We start from the raw sequence: 18,161 nt of genomic DNA, 5'->3' as shown, positions 1-18,161 counted from the left end.
GTATGCATGTAACAAATATATCATCTATAAAATCTATGTACACATAGGACATATAGATCTATTATCTATAAAAATCTATTGTGTACAGAATTATGTATATATTCTAATTTATTCCTCACTGTGACCACTATACAGATAAAAAAATAGAAGTTCAGTTTGACTTAAGTACCTAGGTTGAGATCATACAACTGTTGAGTGAAGGGTTGAGAGCTAATTCAGGACTATTTGACCCCAAACTTTGTGCTGCTATTATTTCATCCTGTTCTTTCCTCTAAGGACAGGTGCAGACACAATGAGAGGCAGGAGGATTTCCAGTGGAGCTTGAATTTTACATCATATGTAAAATCCAAATGGTGCTCTCCTTTCCTGCTGCCCCCTTCAACAGGTCTGCCATCTACTTGTTGCTATGGAAGCCATATTTTTAAGGGTTCCAAGACCCTCTACCCTTGTCCCTCCTAGAATTCCAACAGGTATTCCTACATCTGGAGACAGTCCATAGGGAGCACTGGGTAGCAGGAACCCCTCCCAATCTGGCTACCTTTAGCTCAGGATGAAGTGAAGGGGCCAGGGAAGGGGTGGAAGTGGTCTGGCTGTGGCTCTCAGATGAGGTCCAGCAGCCAGGTGTGTGCAGAGTAGCCCTTCCTGTGAGGGCTCTGGATTCCTGATTATGAAAGCCCAGGAGGGCCCCTTTTCCTGGATGATGAGGCCTCACTGATCTAGCCTGTACTCTCTTTCAAGGATCAGCAGCCCCTCCTCTCTTCTAGCTCATTCCAGTAATGGTTAAGAATGTTAAAACATTTTTTTTTTCTTCTAAAGGAAGAGTAACCTTTCCCAGACCTGCTGTATTTTTCCCAGCTTTTCCCAAGTCTGAGTCCCCTCTTTGCGGTCAACGTTCTGGAGAGGACACGCACAGTCCCTGCCCCTGTCCCTGCCCTACCCTGCTTCCTCATCCTGTCCTCATCTGGCCCTTGGCCCCACCATGTCTCTGCCGTCATGCCCCTGAGGTCACTGCGGGCCTTGCTGCCAAGTCATTATCTTTGACTTCTTTGCTGGATAGGACCCTAGGGGACATGTCCTCTGAACACACAGTTTCTCTTTATTTTCAAGAAGGAATACTCTGTTTCTCCCTTTTACAGATTCCTTGTGTCTTTTTGTGTGTGCGTGTGCACCAGGGATTGAACCCAGTGCCTTGCCCATGCTAAGTACATGCTCTTGCACTGAGTTGAACCCCCGCCCTTTATTCATACCTTGAGCATAATGGTTAAATCCCTGGTTATCTTGCCTTCTCCCTGTGCTCAGGAACACTTTACTAGTAGCTTCAAAAACTGTTACTTCTTTGTCTCATTTCTATATATGCATATAATCATAGATAAATTACGTATAGGTAGAGTAATTTTATGTATAGTATTACATATAGAATTATATACATCATATAGATATTATAGATAGAAAATTGTATTTGAAAAAGCTTAATTTTTTTTTTTCTATTTCCAGGGTTGTAAAAACTATCCATGTGCTGCTGTTTCCTATTCTTCACCCCCGGCCCAGATCTTTCCTGAACTTCAGGCTTGAATATGCAACTGCTTCCCTGATGGGCTTCATTTGAGTGTCCTTCCTGCAACTTAAAATCCGTGTGTTCCAGACCCAACTCTGCGCTGGGCTGAAGGTCATAGCTGACTCCAATGGTGCCTGTGGGCAAATTGGAAAAAATGCACACTTTTCTCAAAATACTTTACTCTCCTTGGACAAAATTTATTGTAATTGATGCCAAAATTATTATGACTCTGATGTCAAGGGCACTCCCTTTATTTGTGCATGACAAGAAAGTCTTGAATTGCTGCACATAGACATGCGCATGCACACACATGCAAAAGCAAAGTGGCGCCTCCTTGACGCCATGACTGTGGGAATGGCCTCCTTGCCTACCAGTGTCCTTCTCCTGACCTTCACTTCTAGTCATCTCCAAGTCCTGGGGATGCACCTTCAAAACTTGTCAAAACCTGTTTATTCTCCATCCCTGCTGTGGCTTATTCAGACCATCTTGACTCACTTGTGTTGTTGCAACAGCCTCTAATGTTGCCTATATGGGGTCCTCTCCTTTCTGTTCTTCCTGGAGTAGATTTATCCTTATTAGCAAAACCAACTGCTATCTGCTAAAAGCACTTCAGTGACTCCCCATTGTTCTCAGAGTACAGAGCAGGATCCTTTATGATCTTGCTGACATTTACCTCTCTGCTTTGCCTTCTTTCCCACAACCATAGGTTCTGCAGTTCATGAATGCAGACAGTTTGCAATTCCCCAAATGTGCATGCTCTCTCTTGGCTTTGTGCCGCTGCACATACCGTTCCCTTCACCTAGAAGCTTCCTTTCCACTCCCTGCTCCTAACTCCAGCTTATTCATGGCTCAGGTTTCAGTGTAAATACCACAGTATCCAGAAAATTTTCTCTACATCCTTGGAGCCTGGGAGCAATGCACCTCTGGATGCCCACATCATTTCGAGGTTCATCTCCATGATGGTCCCATACCTGACACGGTGCTTACCTGTTTACAGGGAGGTCTGCAGGGTGGATTCTGTTTTGGCCTTCCTTTTTTTTTTTTCTGTTCAATCATGTCTAGAATGTGATAAGGTGCTCAAAAAGGTTTGCAACTGAACAGAGGTACAGAGAAAAATTTCTTACCCTCAGATTTCCTGTTATTCAATTAAACTGGAACTTCCTTACTTCATTGAAAAAATGTGTGTATAAGCCAAAATGCCATAGATATGAAAGAAAGATATGATATCTATTATTAAATTACTAAGAAAATCTAAAAACTCAATTGTTAAAAAAAACAACAAATAATCTGAATTAAAAATGGACGAAGGACTGAATAGACATTTCTTAATAGAAGACAAATAAATTGCCAACAGGAGCCAGGCATGGTGGCTCATGCCTGTAATCCCAGCTAACCTGGGGGTGGGGTCGACTGAGGCAAGAGGATCTGAAGTTCAAGGCCAGCCTAAGCAACTTAGTGAGACCCTTTCTCAAAATAAAATAAAAAGGGTTGGGGTATGGCTCAGTGGTAGAGTGCTTGCCTAGCATGCATGAAGCCCTGGGTTCTATCCCTAGCACCACTGTTTTAGTCAGATTTTCCATTTTTGTGATCAAAAGACCTGACAAGAACAATTAGAGGAGGAAAAGTTTATTTGGGGGGCTCAGAGTTTCACAGGTCTCAGTCCATAGATGGCCAACTCCATTCCTTGGGGCTCAAGGTGAGGAAGAATGTGGTGAGTAGTAGCAGCTCAAGACATCACACCAGGAAGGAGAGAGAGAGAGAGAGAGAGAGAGAGAGAGAGAGAGAGAGCTCTGCTCAAGGAGGGTAAAACATATACCCCAAATGCATACCTCCAAGCGTCCACCTCCTCCAGCTATCTCCTAATCGTCTTCAGTTCCCACCCAGTTAATTCTATCTAATTCACTGATTGGGTTAAAGTTCTCACAACCCAATCATCTCTCCTCTTAGCCTTCTTGTATTGTCCCACACATGAGCTTTTGGAAGACACCTCACATCCAAACCATAACAACCACAAAAAAGAAAAGAAAAGAAAACACAATGGGTTATGAATGCAGCTCAGTCCGTGGTGGAGCACTTGGTTAGCATGTGGGAAGTTCAAGATTAAACCAAAGTTCAATCCCTAGAACAGAAGGAAAGAAAGACTGACCAACATGTACATAAAAGGATGATCAACACCACTAATCATCAGGGAATCATCAGAGCAATGCAAATTAAAGCCACAATAAGTTATTGCATCAGACTTGTTAGACTGGCTATTAACTAAAGGACAAAAGTTAAACGTTGACGAGGATATGGAGAAAAGAGAACACTCAGACACTGTTGATAGCAATGTAAATCAGGAGAGCTGTCATGTAAAATGGTATGGAGGGTCCTCCATAAATTAAAAATAGGTTACCATATGATCCAGCAATCCCATCATTAGATATATGTACAAAGGAAATAAAATTGGTATGTGGAAGAGATACCTGCACTCCAATGTTCATTGCAGAACTATTTACAATAGTCAGTATATGTAATGAACCCACGTGTCCATTAATGGATAAAGAAAATGTGGCTTATCTACACAATGGAATACTACACAGCCTTTAGAAAGAAAGAAATCCTGTCATTATTTTACAACATGGATGCACCCAGCAAACATCATGCTTATTAAAGTAAACCCAGAACAAAAGGGCAAATACTGCACAATCTTACTTATCCATGGAATGTAAAAAATGCTGAACTTATAGAAACAGAGCAGAATGGTGATTGCCATCAGCTGGTGGGTGTGGGGAGGGAATGAGGAGAGGTTGGTCCAAGGGTCCATATTTTTCAGTTAGATCTTCTGGAGGTCTGTTGTATAGCATAGTGACTATAGCAAATAATAATGCATTGTATATTTGATAATTGCCAGGAGAGTACATCTTAAGTGTTCTTACCACAAACAAATGATAATTATGTGAAGCGGTAGATAGGTTAATTAGATTGATTTAATCATTTCATAATATATAGAAAAATCATCACTTTACACACCAGAATATACACAATAAAACAAACAAACAAACCTTGGACCTGAGCCCAGTGCTGTACAAACCTCCAAACATGGCAGGTCTTCCATTCCATAATCCCTGCCTGGGTTTGAAGGGTCGGTTCCATTTATTGAAGCATTAAAAGTTTGCATCCTAAAGGGGAGTAGAGGTCTCTATCTCTATTTTCCTCGTCTCTCCCTGAGTTAATCTAGTCTCATTCCGGCTTGTGGAAATGCAGAATCTTTAGGATTTTGTATGCTCTTGAGATCCTGGCTTGTTACCTGCTCCCTCCCAGTCCTGAATAATAACAGCTAACCCCATGTAGTGTTTAGTATGTGCCAGGCACAGTTCTAAGCATTTTGCATGTGACACTCATTTAACTTTTACAAGAGTCTTGTGAGGTCATTACTATTATCGTCACCATATCACGGGTAGGAAAACTGAGGCACAGAGAGGTTAAGTAACTTGCCCAAGGTGACAACAGATATTCTATGGTAAGAGCTGGGATTTAGGTCTTGGGCAGTCTGGTTTCAGAGACATCTATCCCCAGATGTCAGCAAATGATGAAGCTAAGACCAACAACTCAACATCTGAGCCCCCAAGGGGTAGTGATCCCCATTTCAGTCTCAGTGGTGTTCTGGAGTAGACTACTAACTCAAGATGCAAGCCAGCTTGTTAAATGTTCAGAAATGTGGTATTCAGTGTTACACTGTTAATGGCTTGAAATTGGCCATTAATCTCCATCACACCATGGAAATTGGCAGATGCTACAAATCAGAGACCATATCCAAAACCAGGGTTCCTGCTGGAAGACTCCCATCTTGAGTTGCAGCTGGGTTAGCCTGAAAGGCATATGAGGGTTTCTTAGATGCTTTCAATTGCTGTATGTGCTCCAGGTTCTCTTTGAAGGAATAGACAAAAAACCTACTGAGCCTAATACACGTCAGCCCAGACCTGACAAGGAAGCTACCACTCCACCCTGGCCAGCTGTGGAGCATCTCAAACCATAGCTCCCTTCCCCCCAGAGCACTGGTGGGATATTCCAAGGCAGGCATTGCACATCAGCAGGAGTTCCTTAATAACTCACCTGAATTTGCTGCCCTCTGTTCACTGCCTCACTTTCCTCCTCCCTTATTTCTTGCACTTAACAAAATTAACTGATGTTCCAATTCTTTTCTAAAAGTTTGCTTCTGGGGTGCCCCCCAACTAAAAGAAGGGCTAAGTAGGCAACTCTGCGTGCCAAAGCAAGGAGTCTTTACCAGCCCAGGATGAAAACACACTCCTGCTACCTTGTCTGCTAATGGCATTGCTGGCTGCCTGGGTGATACCCCTTTCTCTAGGGAAGATGAGGAAGCATCTAAGAGTTTCCCTCCAAGAAAACAGTGACATGCTCTTGTTGTCATTTTTCCAATGTTTGAGAGGGGTTGGACCCTGAGCTCCGGGTAGCAATTATCTCCTGGGTCTCCCTCTGGGACAACATGACCTTTCCTGGAGGTTTAGGAGTACAGACTTTTCTGGCAGAATGTTTTAGGGGAGCAGTCTTCTGAACCAGTTTTGGGGCATGGCAGATTTGGAGCTGATACATTCGATTCCAGTGACTCCCTTTATCCTTCAGGTTTTATCTGACTTATAGCCAAAGCCCAGCTTTGGCTACTGGGCATGATACATTTTCAACAATACATTTTCATTCTCCTAAAGGGCAAAAAGAGGAAGTGAGGAAAGAAATTGAGGATCCAGGACCTCAGAGAGGAATGTACAGAGGACCCTCCTTCTTGGTTCACTGCAATCCTGCCAGGTCTATTTTACTGCTCTGGATCCCCAATTCTAAACATAGATCGTGTGCTTTATTAAGTCCTGAGTTTGCTTTCTAACTAATAAAAAAAACTGTTAGCAGGAGCAAAATAATTTGTCTAATGAATTTGAAAGCAGATTTATTCAAGTACGTACGGTGGCATTACTTTGCATCCTGGGACAAAGGAAAAGTGACTACTAAGAGGGCAAACTGATTATGATCTGTGTGTAGCAGAACCTGATATCATATTGGCTATACAAATTTAATTCTCTGTTGGTTAACCAGAAGGGTCTTGATTTCTTTCTTTCATACCTGATACCTCTTCTAGTGAGGTACAGAAGATTAAAGTTTAAGATTGTAACTGGGATTACCACCAGCAATATTTTTTGAAGACTGTGGTTCATGTTTGTCTGGACACATGTGTTTGGTACACAGACTATGAGTTCCCCTGGACAGAAAGTCAGTCCTATTGGGCCCTGTAATTAACAAAGGAGTGAGGAAGGGGGAGGTTTGTTTGTAATGGACCAATGATTACCTCCTTGTCCCCAACTCTTTCATTTTTCTCCTTGCAGTAGAACCTATGCCCATTTAAAAATTATGTAACTCAACAGACTAACTCAAATAGTTCTTGATATTTCAGGTAACAGTGTGGAGGGGGGTGGAGTGGGTTCAGGGTTGGTAAGGCAAATAGAAAAGTGTAGGGAAAGATCTTATCTGGCAAAGAATGTGGTCCCCTCGATGAATCATTGTGCAAGCAACCAGTCATGGGCCTGGACGTGGGTTGGCTCTTGATTCTACTGAATCAATGGTGACTAAAGATACGGTAGTTTTCATTTCCTGTGACTCATGAAGGCAGCCCATGGGGAAAGACTGGTTTCCAGGGTCCAATCTGTTAGCTTAAGCCCTTCAACTTTGCTCAGGGACAGAGATGAGAGATTACTGGGTCCACTAGACATGGCCTTTCTTAAAAGTCATTCTGAGGTTAACTTTTTAGAATACATAGGCTCATATTCATCTTCATTGGATCCAAATTGGTAACGTATCTTATTGACTCAAACTTCTGAGTCACTTCAAGTATTTCTGAAGCAGATGTTGGAGCCACATGCAGGAATACAGAAGGAACAAAATCTCTGCCCTTCTGGAATCTACAGAGAGGCACAACTTGGGCTTGTGGGTGTGCTTCAGTCAAAATGTAGAACAAGCCACATAACTGTGCACTCAACCATGATGAGGCCTTTTATGGCATTTATAAATGTCCCTGGAGGCTATTACTCAAAAGGGTTCATCTAATAAATAGAACCAATAATTATTCTGTTTTGGATTGCTAACTATGTGTAACTTTAGGAAGAGGTCAAAAGTGTCTAGTTTGCTCCACATTTCCTCAGCATTCTGACCCTTGTGATTACAGAATTGGGGTGCAGGTAGAGGTCAGGATGTAGGGAGAATTGTATTACCTCAATCTCTTTCATATTGGGGCTGATTTCTGAAAGCTGGTGTGGGTGGGGTGAGTGTGTTTGATCATTTGCCGGGGGGGGGGGTACATTGCATAGTCCTGCTAGTTTAATCTCAGGTCCTTCTTTGGTGGGACCCTTTCTTGGAGGGGTCTTGGCATGGATCTAGAATTTAGAAATTAGCCACATCTCCTGGGAGCCACTTTATGAAGGTGTCCAGGTTTCAGGAAGGAGATGAGACTGCAGAAATGCTCTTCCATTCTTCTTGGGCTGTTGGTTCTGTTCCCTTGATCTTTTCTCAGTCAAGGTGTCATTGAAGAAGACAATATGTCCCATTTAGATGGTTTGTTGATACTGTTACCATATTGAGGTCTAGTGGGCACCAGGACCGTGGATGGTTTTGCTCCGGGTGGGAAGGGGCTGTAAGGTGCTGTGTATGACTTCACAAGTACTGGGAAGTTTACCTTTCCTCCAAAAGCATTTACCTAATGTGTTTCAGTTAGGAGAAATTCTACAAATGAGGCTTTATATATATTTTTTCCTACTTAAGCTTCTAGTAGGAAATTTCTGTGGTTTGGGAAATACAGTGTCATATCATCATTCATTCAATGTAAGAATAAGTTTTTCAGTCAGGGTTATTGAGGCATAACTCATAACTTGCATACAGTAAAAACCCTCCACCTTTTAAGTGCTCAGTACTGAGTTTGGGCTAGCATACAGAGTCATGAAACCACCCTTGAAAGCAACATGGAGAATATTTCTATCACCCGAAAGTTCCCTTTTGCCTTTGAGAACCCTCCACTCCCATCCTAGTCCCTGGAAATCGCTGATCTGATTTCTGACCCTTTTGCCTTTTTCAGGGTCATGAGCATGGATTCATCTGGATGTAATCCTTTACTCAGCCAATGCATTGGAGAGTCCTCCAAGTCACTGATTATCCTTTGCCTTGATGAACAGCAGCCCACAGTGTTTGTTCCCCCAGAGGGAGGGTGGGGGCTACAGCATTGTAGAGCATGGACTGCTGCTTCACTCTTTCCCTTGGATTCTACCTCCTTGTCATCCTCCAGTTGCAGCACCAATGGTGTTGTAGGAGGGTATGTAGGAGGAGAATGCTTTTCTAAGGGTCAAAAGGGTGAAAATCATCCTTCTGCCTTCCATTGTGCTTGGGCAAATGGCCTGAGGTGGTGAGGTGGTAAGCAACAAAAGGAACAGATTTGGACTAATGAGCCAGGGAGTTCTTGATTGGAAGGATTTCCCCAGAAAGGAGATGAACCAGAGCCGGACTTGATTATTCCATTGGGGCATCAGGAACAATTCAACCCAGTTTTGTTTGGCCTTGAATTCTACTGATCATGGTTCAGAATCCCGGGGGAAGAGATGGTCAGCTTGCCAGAGCAACTGTCAAACTGCACGCTCCAGGAGAGATGGGTGGTACCAACCAAGGAAATCAGGAAGCTAGGACCAGAAGATGTCAGAAACAGATGTGGGCTACCCCAGAAAAAATACCAGCTCTCCTCCAAAAGGGTGGGTCTATCTGCAGAGAGGATCATGTAGCCCTTATTATTCGTAAGTTTCCTGGACCTAAGAACCTACCTGGAATATGCTTTACTAAATCACAATATTTATGGATATTTGGGCTGGCTTCAGGGATTTTTCTCCAGTTTCTAGATTTTTTTCTTCCTTCTATGTTTAGTATTTAGGGTTAGTATTTTTTTATATTTACACACACACACACACACACACACACATTTCCATGCTTTGGTGCCTGCTGCAATTTTAAGTTGTATCAACTCTGCTACCCTGAGAATTGCCTCTTAAATAAACAAATGAAGGATTGACTGATCTTTTCAGCTCAGGGTCTGAGCCTTTGGCCTGGGCCACCATGGGACTCAGGAAAGCAGCCTTGGATGCCTTGTTTATGATGAAATCTCTTCAAGATCAGCCAATATTTCTCAGCCTCTGAATCCTGTGAAATAAGCATGCTAGCATTCTACTTCTGATTTGGAAAGCTGGGAGTTTTGTGAGAAACTTTTGTTAAGAATATACTGAGAGGAATTATTCCTGGAAATACAGATTGTGACCTATTAGAACGACAAGTTCTATATGTCCACTGTATGCTAATGTCTCTAATATATTTTTTCTGTATCTGTAAGGATGTTGACCATGTTGAAGGATGCTGTGATGAAACTTGTCCCTGAAATACATACTTGATTCCAAGTTGATTAAGTATGGAAAAGGTAAAAAATATATATATACATTAGCATGCCATCTTTGACATTATGTGAGAGTTTTCACGGATGTGAACTATGAGGAAAGACACAGAGATGTGGTCTAGTCCAACCCTTGTTCTACTGAGGTTTGCAGGAATTAATGACTCTTTCCTTAGGTCACCAAATTGTGTGAGACACAGCTGGAATTCAGACTCAGGTCTCTTAGCATTTTTATTCTGAGTTATTTCTTGGATGGGTCACTTTTGTGATTTTGAGCATTACCAGACATTAACTACAATGGGCAGAACCAGCTAAAGTTTGCAAAATTTCTCTAGCTTTCCCTTAATGGTTAGAAATTGGCAATTAGAAACAACAAATACATGTCAAGGATGTTGAATCCGTATATTATTTGAGCTTCAAACAGATGTGATAAAAAGACTGAATTACAGCAAGTCCTCAAAGTTAAACTGTTCCTGAAAAGAGTGGCAGAGAGGTCCAGGAGGGAATTAGGAAAATGTGGTCTTATGTGAATGTTTATATTTGGCTGTAGTTCACCAAAAACGTAGGTCAATACAGTTCTCTTTCCAGGCTGTGTATAAGTTGGCAAATGACAGAAACAACATTTGCTTCTAATCACCCATCCATCTTAATAATGCCGAACAGATACAGGCAGACTCTTGCACAATCACCAGCATTTCATGATGCCAGAATCTTTGCCAATTTGAAAGAGGTCCTTGAATCCGGGGAGAGTTACATTTTTATGTTTTTGATCATGATCTTCTTGGAAGATACTTATTAGGGCCATTTGTTGACAACATTAAGAATTAACAAATTATGTTGTTAAAGCATAACAAAAGTTTAATGGTCTCATTAGAGAACCATAAAGTCTGTTACTTAAGAGAGAAATATTGTGGTGTTGGAAAGCAGGAAATATTTACCAAAGACTCTTTGGGGTCTAATTTCTAGAACTAAGACAAAGCTCAGCTATTGTGGTCAAAAGAATTTTTTTTTTTAAAAGAGCAAAATCCTTGTATATTGGATGTCAGCACAGTCCCCTAGTATCTAAGAACTTAATTAGTCATGTGTATGCATTGAGTTGTGTTTTTTTTTAAGTTAAAAAAAATGAGAATTCTTGTAAGCAGTTCTACTTTTTAAAATAGAAAAGAGGCAATTTTTATTATTTGGGGCCTGGTCTGGGAAAATAGAAGCAGTCTGCATTGGGGACTGCCCACCTGTTACTGATGGTTGTCAGAGAGAAGGGACTGAGGGTCACACATAATACCTGTAGATACTCCTTTCTCTCAGTGAGTAGCAGAATTCCCCCTTGCTATTCTCTGCAGAAGCAAGAGAAAGTAATGCCATATTCACTAGTGGCCTGAACATCCGTAATACACGGAAGCCGGAGTCTCAGATGCTGGCATCCAGGTCTCCCAGGCAAAGCGAGTATATGGCCACTTCTAGAGAAGGACGGTCCTTGGGGAGGAATAGGGATTAAATTCTTAATAATGAAAGAAACCATTCACCAATTTGGGAAATCTGTTGATCATTGTTATAAAAAGTGAATTGAGACAATTATCTGAATGTTTCAATTAAATTCAGGCCAAAATATGTTTGTGTCTGAATTCTCCAAATAATGGTGTTCCAGTGAAAAGAATTCTACCTGGGTGAAGTGGCACATGCCTGCAAATCCCAGCTACTCAAGAGGCTGAGGCAGGAGGATTTCATGTTCAAGCTCAGCCCAGTGGCAATTTAGTAAGACTGTGTCTAAAGGAAAGAAAGAAAAAAGAAAAAGCATTGGATGTAGTTCAGTGGTAGAGTTCTTGCCTAGAGCTAGATTCATCTCCAGTATCCACCATCCCAAATGCGGGGTGGTGGTGGTGAGGAATCCTAAATTGGGAGTTGGAACCTCTGGGTTGATTAAGGAATGTTTAAAGACACACTGTAGGTCCCTTTTTCCTTGTGTATAAAATTAGGTTTCCTTACTTGAAAGTATGAGTCTATCCAAAAGAGTGGATGAATTTAGCTTTGTTAGGTCTGAACACACATTTCTTATACCAGAAAAACGTCAAGTTAGTGAAATTGTTGGGACAGTGGAACCAGAGGGGACATATGTGCATTGGGGACAGCAAAGTCAAAGTCAACCCTAAGGCAGATATTAAGAGGACTTATTTGCTAGGGCTGGGGCTGCTGAGATGCTGCTGCTGCTGCTGCTGCTGCTGCTGATGATGATGATTTTATGTATTTAATTTATTTATTTTTTTCGAGGAGTTTAGAATCTGCCTCAGTTGTAGAAGGAGCCTTAGGTTTCTTATGCAGAAGCCAAGGGGCTGGAGTGAGCCATCCCAGGATGGCTGAAGTCCTCTATCTATCGTCCTGACTTACTTACAGGCAGCAGAGGCTCCGAGTGTGAAGTGGGTAAGGAGACAGGGGCTTCCCTTGGTCCCTGACTGGGCAAGTTCAGCACAGAGACCCAGCATCCTTTATTTACCATATGGGTGCTCCGCAGAGAAAAGGAACTCTGACCAAAGGAGGGCAGGAGACTTGATCTTTGTGGAGAGGGAGTGGCAGTGCAGAATGGAGCAGGCAGACATCCAGGTGGTTCTCTCCACTTCCTTGTCCATCGCGGGTCCGGAGGTTTTCTGGGTAGCTGGGGCAGAAGTGACTACAAAGCGCCTACACATGGGGTTGGCTGAGGTGGTGGGAGCTAGGGTTCTTTGAGAATTGACCCACTGAGGCCTCGCCCCGCTGGCCCATCTCCAGGCAGGTCTGACAAGTGCCAGAGGCTACTTCCCAAACCAAACCCAGCCCTCACCCCCGCCCAGCAGTCCCTTGTCCCCCGTGGCCCCGGGTTAGCCCACGGCCAGCAGCCTGGTGTATGCACAGCTGTGCTGCGGCCCCTTTGGCGGAGAGGGGCGCTCTGGGGCTCAGGGTGCTGCGGGTTGTGGGAAGCGGGTGGGGAGGGGGCTGGAGGCTGGGAGAAGGATGGACCCTGCCCTGGGCCTGGGGGCCACGTGGTGGGCGCGGCCGGATTCCCTGGCTGGCCCTGGGTCTCCACCCTGAGCTCTCCGCGCCCGGGAGGAATCTTGTTTTCTGGGCTGATGCTGGAAGGGACAGCCTTTGGAGGGCTGCAGAGCTCACACTGCCCAAGCTACGGTGGAGGCCCGGGTCCTTCCATCGGATCCAGTCTCCTCTCTGAAGACCCGGGTCTCCGCTGCGGCGCGCGTTTCCTGCCAAACTCCAGCGTCGCCCGAACCCAAAGCGTCAGTTCAACTTTCCGTGTTCCTTGAGAAAACAGAAGCTCCTACTGTCGCCCTTCTTTACCAGCACCCAGAAACCGAAATTCCCGGCTGGGGGTGTGAAGGAGGGGTGGGGAAGAGGCGACAGCGCCCCCGGGACCCCTCCCCGCCCACCAACAATGATTGTCCTTTGTGTCTTGGGATCGGAGTTTGGAACTGGTCCTAGAACGCGGAACAGAGGAGAAAAGCTCCTGTGACTGTGACAATTCTTAGAAGCCTTTCAGGAGGCCTGGGAAAACAAAGAAAGGGGACCGGAGGCCACGGAGGGCACCGCAGTCTGTTGGATCTCGAAGTGTTCATTAGGAAGGAAATCAATTCTTCCTTCCTTCCTTCCTAGGGTGGTGAAGACGGTTGTGATTTTTTAAAACATTGCCTTTCCCCTTTTCTCTTTGACATTGCTGTTTCTGTGTTCTTTAATATAAATAAATTAGCAACTATTTTAGTAAAAGGAGAAAGATTTGTGCTGTCTGAAGAGAAACCAGAGGACAGCAGTGTTTTTAATAAAATCTCCCATTGTGGGACTACTTTCACTGTGGAATTGAAAATAGTGGTTTTACACAAGGCAGCACTTTGCCTGTGGAGAGATGGCACACAGTTGGAGAGAAATGGCCTGCTGGGATCAGGTGGGCAGCACCTGAGGTTACTGGCTTCCTGCTGTCCTTTAGTCTCAGATGGTTTTCAAGAGCAAAGCTCAAGGGTTGAGCATGATAATTTCAACCCAGTGTACCTGTTGCCCCTTCCACCAGTTGCTGGTCTGTTTTATTTTTCCTGTCTAATTATCAGCCTTGTGGCTGCAAATATCTACCCTTTTGTCATAATTCAACCCTGTTATTATCACTCTTTATGACTACTAAGTAGGTATAACCAAAATCAGTCAAGACTTGTTACTTGTTAGCTAGACTTGGGCATGGGCTTTTTCCTCCCATTCCTGCTAAAGAGGGGCATCTTCAAATAGGTCACATTTTTGTTTCCTCACCTTCTTATGCCTAAATCCCAAACCATCTTCCTGCATTGGATAAGAATAGTAGGGCTGACAGTGGGGCCTGTTCCCTGTCTCTAAACCATTTCCATTTCTCTTTAGAATTTTGCAATCTATAAATTGTTAAGAGTCCTATTGCCTTTGAACTTAATTTGAAAACAACTGTCCACCTCTACACATGATAGCTTCACAAATGAGGGGAGTGAAAAAACAAAAACAAAAAAAGCCCACCATTTTTTCCACACTCAAATGAACCTCTGAATTCCTGAAAAGGTGAATAGTGTAGTTTTGACAAAAACACTGACAGTTATGTTGCTCTTAAACCTGCTTGAAGACTCATTGGTGTGATAGTCTTAATTAAAAAAAAAAGTTTACAGCCTTTTGAGTCCAAATACAATTTCCTTGAAAATATTGGTTTGACTGAATGCTCAATCAGCCTCCTAAATAGGATTCTTGGGGGAGAGAGGCATGCACATCTTATCATTTCTCTGATAACCCTCAGATGAGTACTTATGAAGGTAATAAGAAATCTCATTAGTGGAAGGCCTATCCTGGAAATGTGTGTGTGTGTGTGTGTGTGTGTGTGTGTGAGTGTTTGGTAAGGAAACCTGCTTCCACCTTTATTAAAGTATGGTGGAAAATATTTTGATCCCTGGGTGATGTTTCTTGACACTCAAACCTGAACCCATTTTGTGGGGTAGAGACAAAAAGCTATCTCCAATGGATCACCACAAAGTGTATATGTCAATTGTGGGTTTTATTAAAAAATAAGCACTATGCCTGGGTTTCATAAAATTTATACACGAATATATACACAGACACAAATAAAATAATATTAAAAATAAAAATCACACTTGCTTTCATGTGGAAGTGGACTGGCACCCCACAAACATGTTAACTCTTCCTTTAAAGAAATTACTTGGCCCAAAGAGACCACAGTTAGAGAACCACTAATAAAGCTGTAGCCGTTGCCTGCAACATTTTCGATTCAGGTTTCAAAAATATATAAATAATTTAATTACAAAACCCAACATTTTTTTTTCCTCTTTTGGCACAGTGAAGCATTGGTCAATAGCAGAGAAGTGACGGAAGGTTTTCTGACACCTCTCTCACACTCGCACATGTGAATACCACATACGTACAGGAGTGGGGTCCAATAAACCCCAAACAGTAGTCATTATCATTTATCCTATGGAATGGTTCCCTGATGTGCTTTGGGGGGAGGGGAATGAATCCATGGAAGGTGCAACAAACATAGGGGGAGTAGGAAACAGCCTGGGTAGTAAGGAGAGAGAAGTCTTTATAAGGGAGAGAGGACAGGCCCGGCCAAGAACTTAAAATAATAAAAACTGCTTTGGTCCTCTGTAAAGTTATCAAAAACTACTCTGGACTAAGTTACAACACTTCTGTCCAAATGTTTTAGCTTTAAGGCACGTTTGATTTTTTTTTTTAAACCTCCTTTTCACTGGATAGAAAGTGCACAGCCCGCGAGCCTGCATTCTTCTTCTCCCCGACGGCACCAACAGTTTCGGGGCTCAGCAGCATGGCTTAGGCCAGAAGTGTCTGTACTGGGTAGGGCAGGTGCGGGCCAGGGCCGCAGGCCGAGGCCGCCTGCAGAGCCGCGGGCAGCCGCAGGGGGCAGTACAGGTGCGCGCCGCCGCCAGCCGCTGGGCCTCGGAATGGCTTAGCTGGGGTGGCGGTAGAAAGGGGAGCTAGCAGGAGGTGCGCGGCTGGCGGTGGCGCTGAGGGCTGCGGTTCAGACCCGCACGCGCCCAGCAGCGCCGGCTCGCCTGCGCCGTACGCACAGAGTGGCAACAGGGCCCCACCAGGAGCCGCGGGGAGCAGTGCAGGATACGCGGGCAGCGGTGCGCAGGGCGCGGTGCCCCATGGCAGCTGTACCCCCTGTACCCCGGGGCCCGCGTCCTTGTCCCGGCGGCTGCGGAAGGGCTTGCTGAGGATGCTGTCGATGGCGAAGGAGCTGGAGAACTTGCCCGTGGGGCTGGCGCGCCCTTCCTGGCGTGCAGGCGAGCGCGCTTGAGGAGAGGCAGGGGTAGGGGGCGCGGGTGGAGGGGGCGCGGCGTTGGGGCGGGCAGTGGCCTCCTCGGGCCGAAGTCCCGGTGCGGGGACTGTAGCCCGATGGCTGAGGCGTTTGCGGCGGCGGCGGAAGACCCCGTCAGCGAAGGTGTACTCGCTATTGGGGTTCAGCATCCAGTAGTTGTCCTTGCCCCAGGGCCGCGAGGGGTCGCGCAGCACCTTGACGAAACAGTCGTTGAGCGAGAGGTTGTGGCGCACCGAGTTGCGCCAGCCGGTGTAGCTGCCGCGGAAAAAGGGGAACTTGCCCATGAGGTACTCGTTGATCTCCGCCAGCGTCAGGCGCCCGCCCGCCGAGTCGCGGATGGCCATGGCGATCAGTGCGATGTAGGAGTACGGGGGCTTGGGCCGCCGCGTGTACGGCTTGCTGCGTGCGCCTTCGCCGCCCGCCACGCTCCCAGCGCACCGACCTGTCGCGCCGGTCTCCGCTCTGTCTGCAGCCGCCGCCGCTGTTGTCGCCTCCGCCGGGCCCTCGTCCTGGGTACCCGGGCCCCTGTCGGAGCTGTGCTCGCTGCCGACCGCCGGATCACCGGCGCCACCGCCCGCCGCAGGGCTGTTGGCCGCGCAATCACCGTCTGAGCCCAGGGAGTCGTCGCCGGCTGCCGACAGCGGGGACGGCGCGTCGCTGCCACCTGCACCTTCCAGGTCACTACCGGGCTTGTCCCCGTGGGCCGCGCGGGGGGCGAACACCTCTAACTTCATGCCCAGTCCCCGCCCGGTGCCGTACCCTTTTCTTTAACGCAGTCTTAGGAAGGGGCAGGAGAGGCAATCGCGGAGCTCCGTGTCCTGGCCTTTCTTTCCCAGGAACCCTCCTTCGTCCTTCGGAGAGACACACTTTTCCGTGTAAGAGTCCTCTTCCTTTGGATTTATTTTTTGAGGGGCTCTGAGTTGGGTGGACCAAAAGGGGTGCAGGAGGAGTTGGGTGAGCGCTGTCTTTAGTTCGGGAATTACAGACTTAGGGGTGAATGCGTTTGGGGGCTGCAGTTTCACCCTCTCTAGTGCCGAGAGCGCGGGGCTTAGAAGAATTTCTTGTTGGAAAGAAGCCCGAGCATCTGCTATCCGTTAAAGAGTTCAGGAGAGGTTCTTCACTGGAGACCCAGGTCCCAAGCAGGCAGGCGTTCTCGGGGTACGGAGATATAGCCGGCTGGTGTGCACGTCACCCTTGGAGGAGGATCCGGACCGAGCCTTTAGGCTCTAGCACCCGTGGAGCCGAGACTTCGAGGCCGCTGCACCCGCAGCCGCCTTCCCGCCCCCGGCCTCTGGGGCAGCATGTCCGCGCTGGCCGGCCGCAGCTGAGTCTCGCCTCCACCTTCGGCTCGGCCCAATATAACCCTGCGGCAGCTCTCTGGGGGCGGGGCCTGGGCGCAGACAGCTAGGGGGTGGGGGAACGAGGTGGCCAAGGTGGCCGCGGCTACCCCGCGGGCGCGCACCAGGCGGAGGCCACGCGGCGGCGCGGCCACAGAGTAGCTGGGCGCAGGTTGTTTGTTTTGGGTCTGGCCGGCCCCGCCTTCCTCCTCCCGCCAATGAGGAGCGTGCGCGCGGCTGGGGGTGCGTGTGTCTGTGAGTGTGCCTGTGCGCGCGCTTGTGGGGCGGCTCCGCCCTCCCTCCCGCTTCAGTGCTCAGGTGTGAGCACCCGGCCTCCAGCTTTGAGGGAGGGGTTCCTGCGACCTGGAGTTCCTGGAGGCGATTGGGCGAGTGTGCCTGGCGGGGGAGACTACCCCTGGATATTCCTAGGGAGGCACCTGAGAGGGTTGGGTCCAGCAGGGAGCAGGGGCGTTT

The 18,161-nt window shown here is 46.2% G+C and overlaps 1 protein-coding gene across 1 annotated transcript; it reads right to left on the bottom strand.

Annotated features, from left to right (window-relative positions):
- Positions 1 to 15,029: 15,029 nt before the first annotated feature.
- Foxq1 (forkhead box Q1) lies at positions 15,030 to 17,718 on the bottom strand. Its single transcript, XM_005342948.5, has one exon. The coding sequence runs from the start codon at positions 17,082 to 17,084 to the stop codon at positions 15,840 to 15,842; it is 1,245 nt and encodes a 414-aa protein (XP_005343005.3). The 5' UTR covers positions 17,085 to 17,718; the 3' UTR covers positions 15,030 to 15,839.
- Between the last annotated feature and the right edge of the window lie 443 nt (positions 17,719 to 18,161).

The sequence above is a fragment of the Ictidomys tridecemlineatus genome, chromosome 8 (assembly GCF_052094955.1).
Source record: "Ictidomys tridecemlineatus isolate mIctTri1 chromosome 8, mIctTri1.hap1, whole genome shotgun sequence".
Lineage (NCBI taxonomy): Eukaryota > Metazoa > Chordata > Mammalia > Rodentia > Sciuridae > Ictidomys > Ictidomys tridecemlineatus.
This window is presented reverse-complemented; position numbering and strand designations above follow the sequence as displayed.

Bases quoted from the DNA above. Each gene is read 5' to 3' on its own strand.
- Foxq1 (XM_005342948.5), bottom strand. From the start codon at position 17,084: ATGAAGTTAGAGGTGTTCGCCCCCCGCGCGGCCCACGGGGACAAGCCC.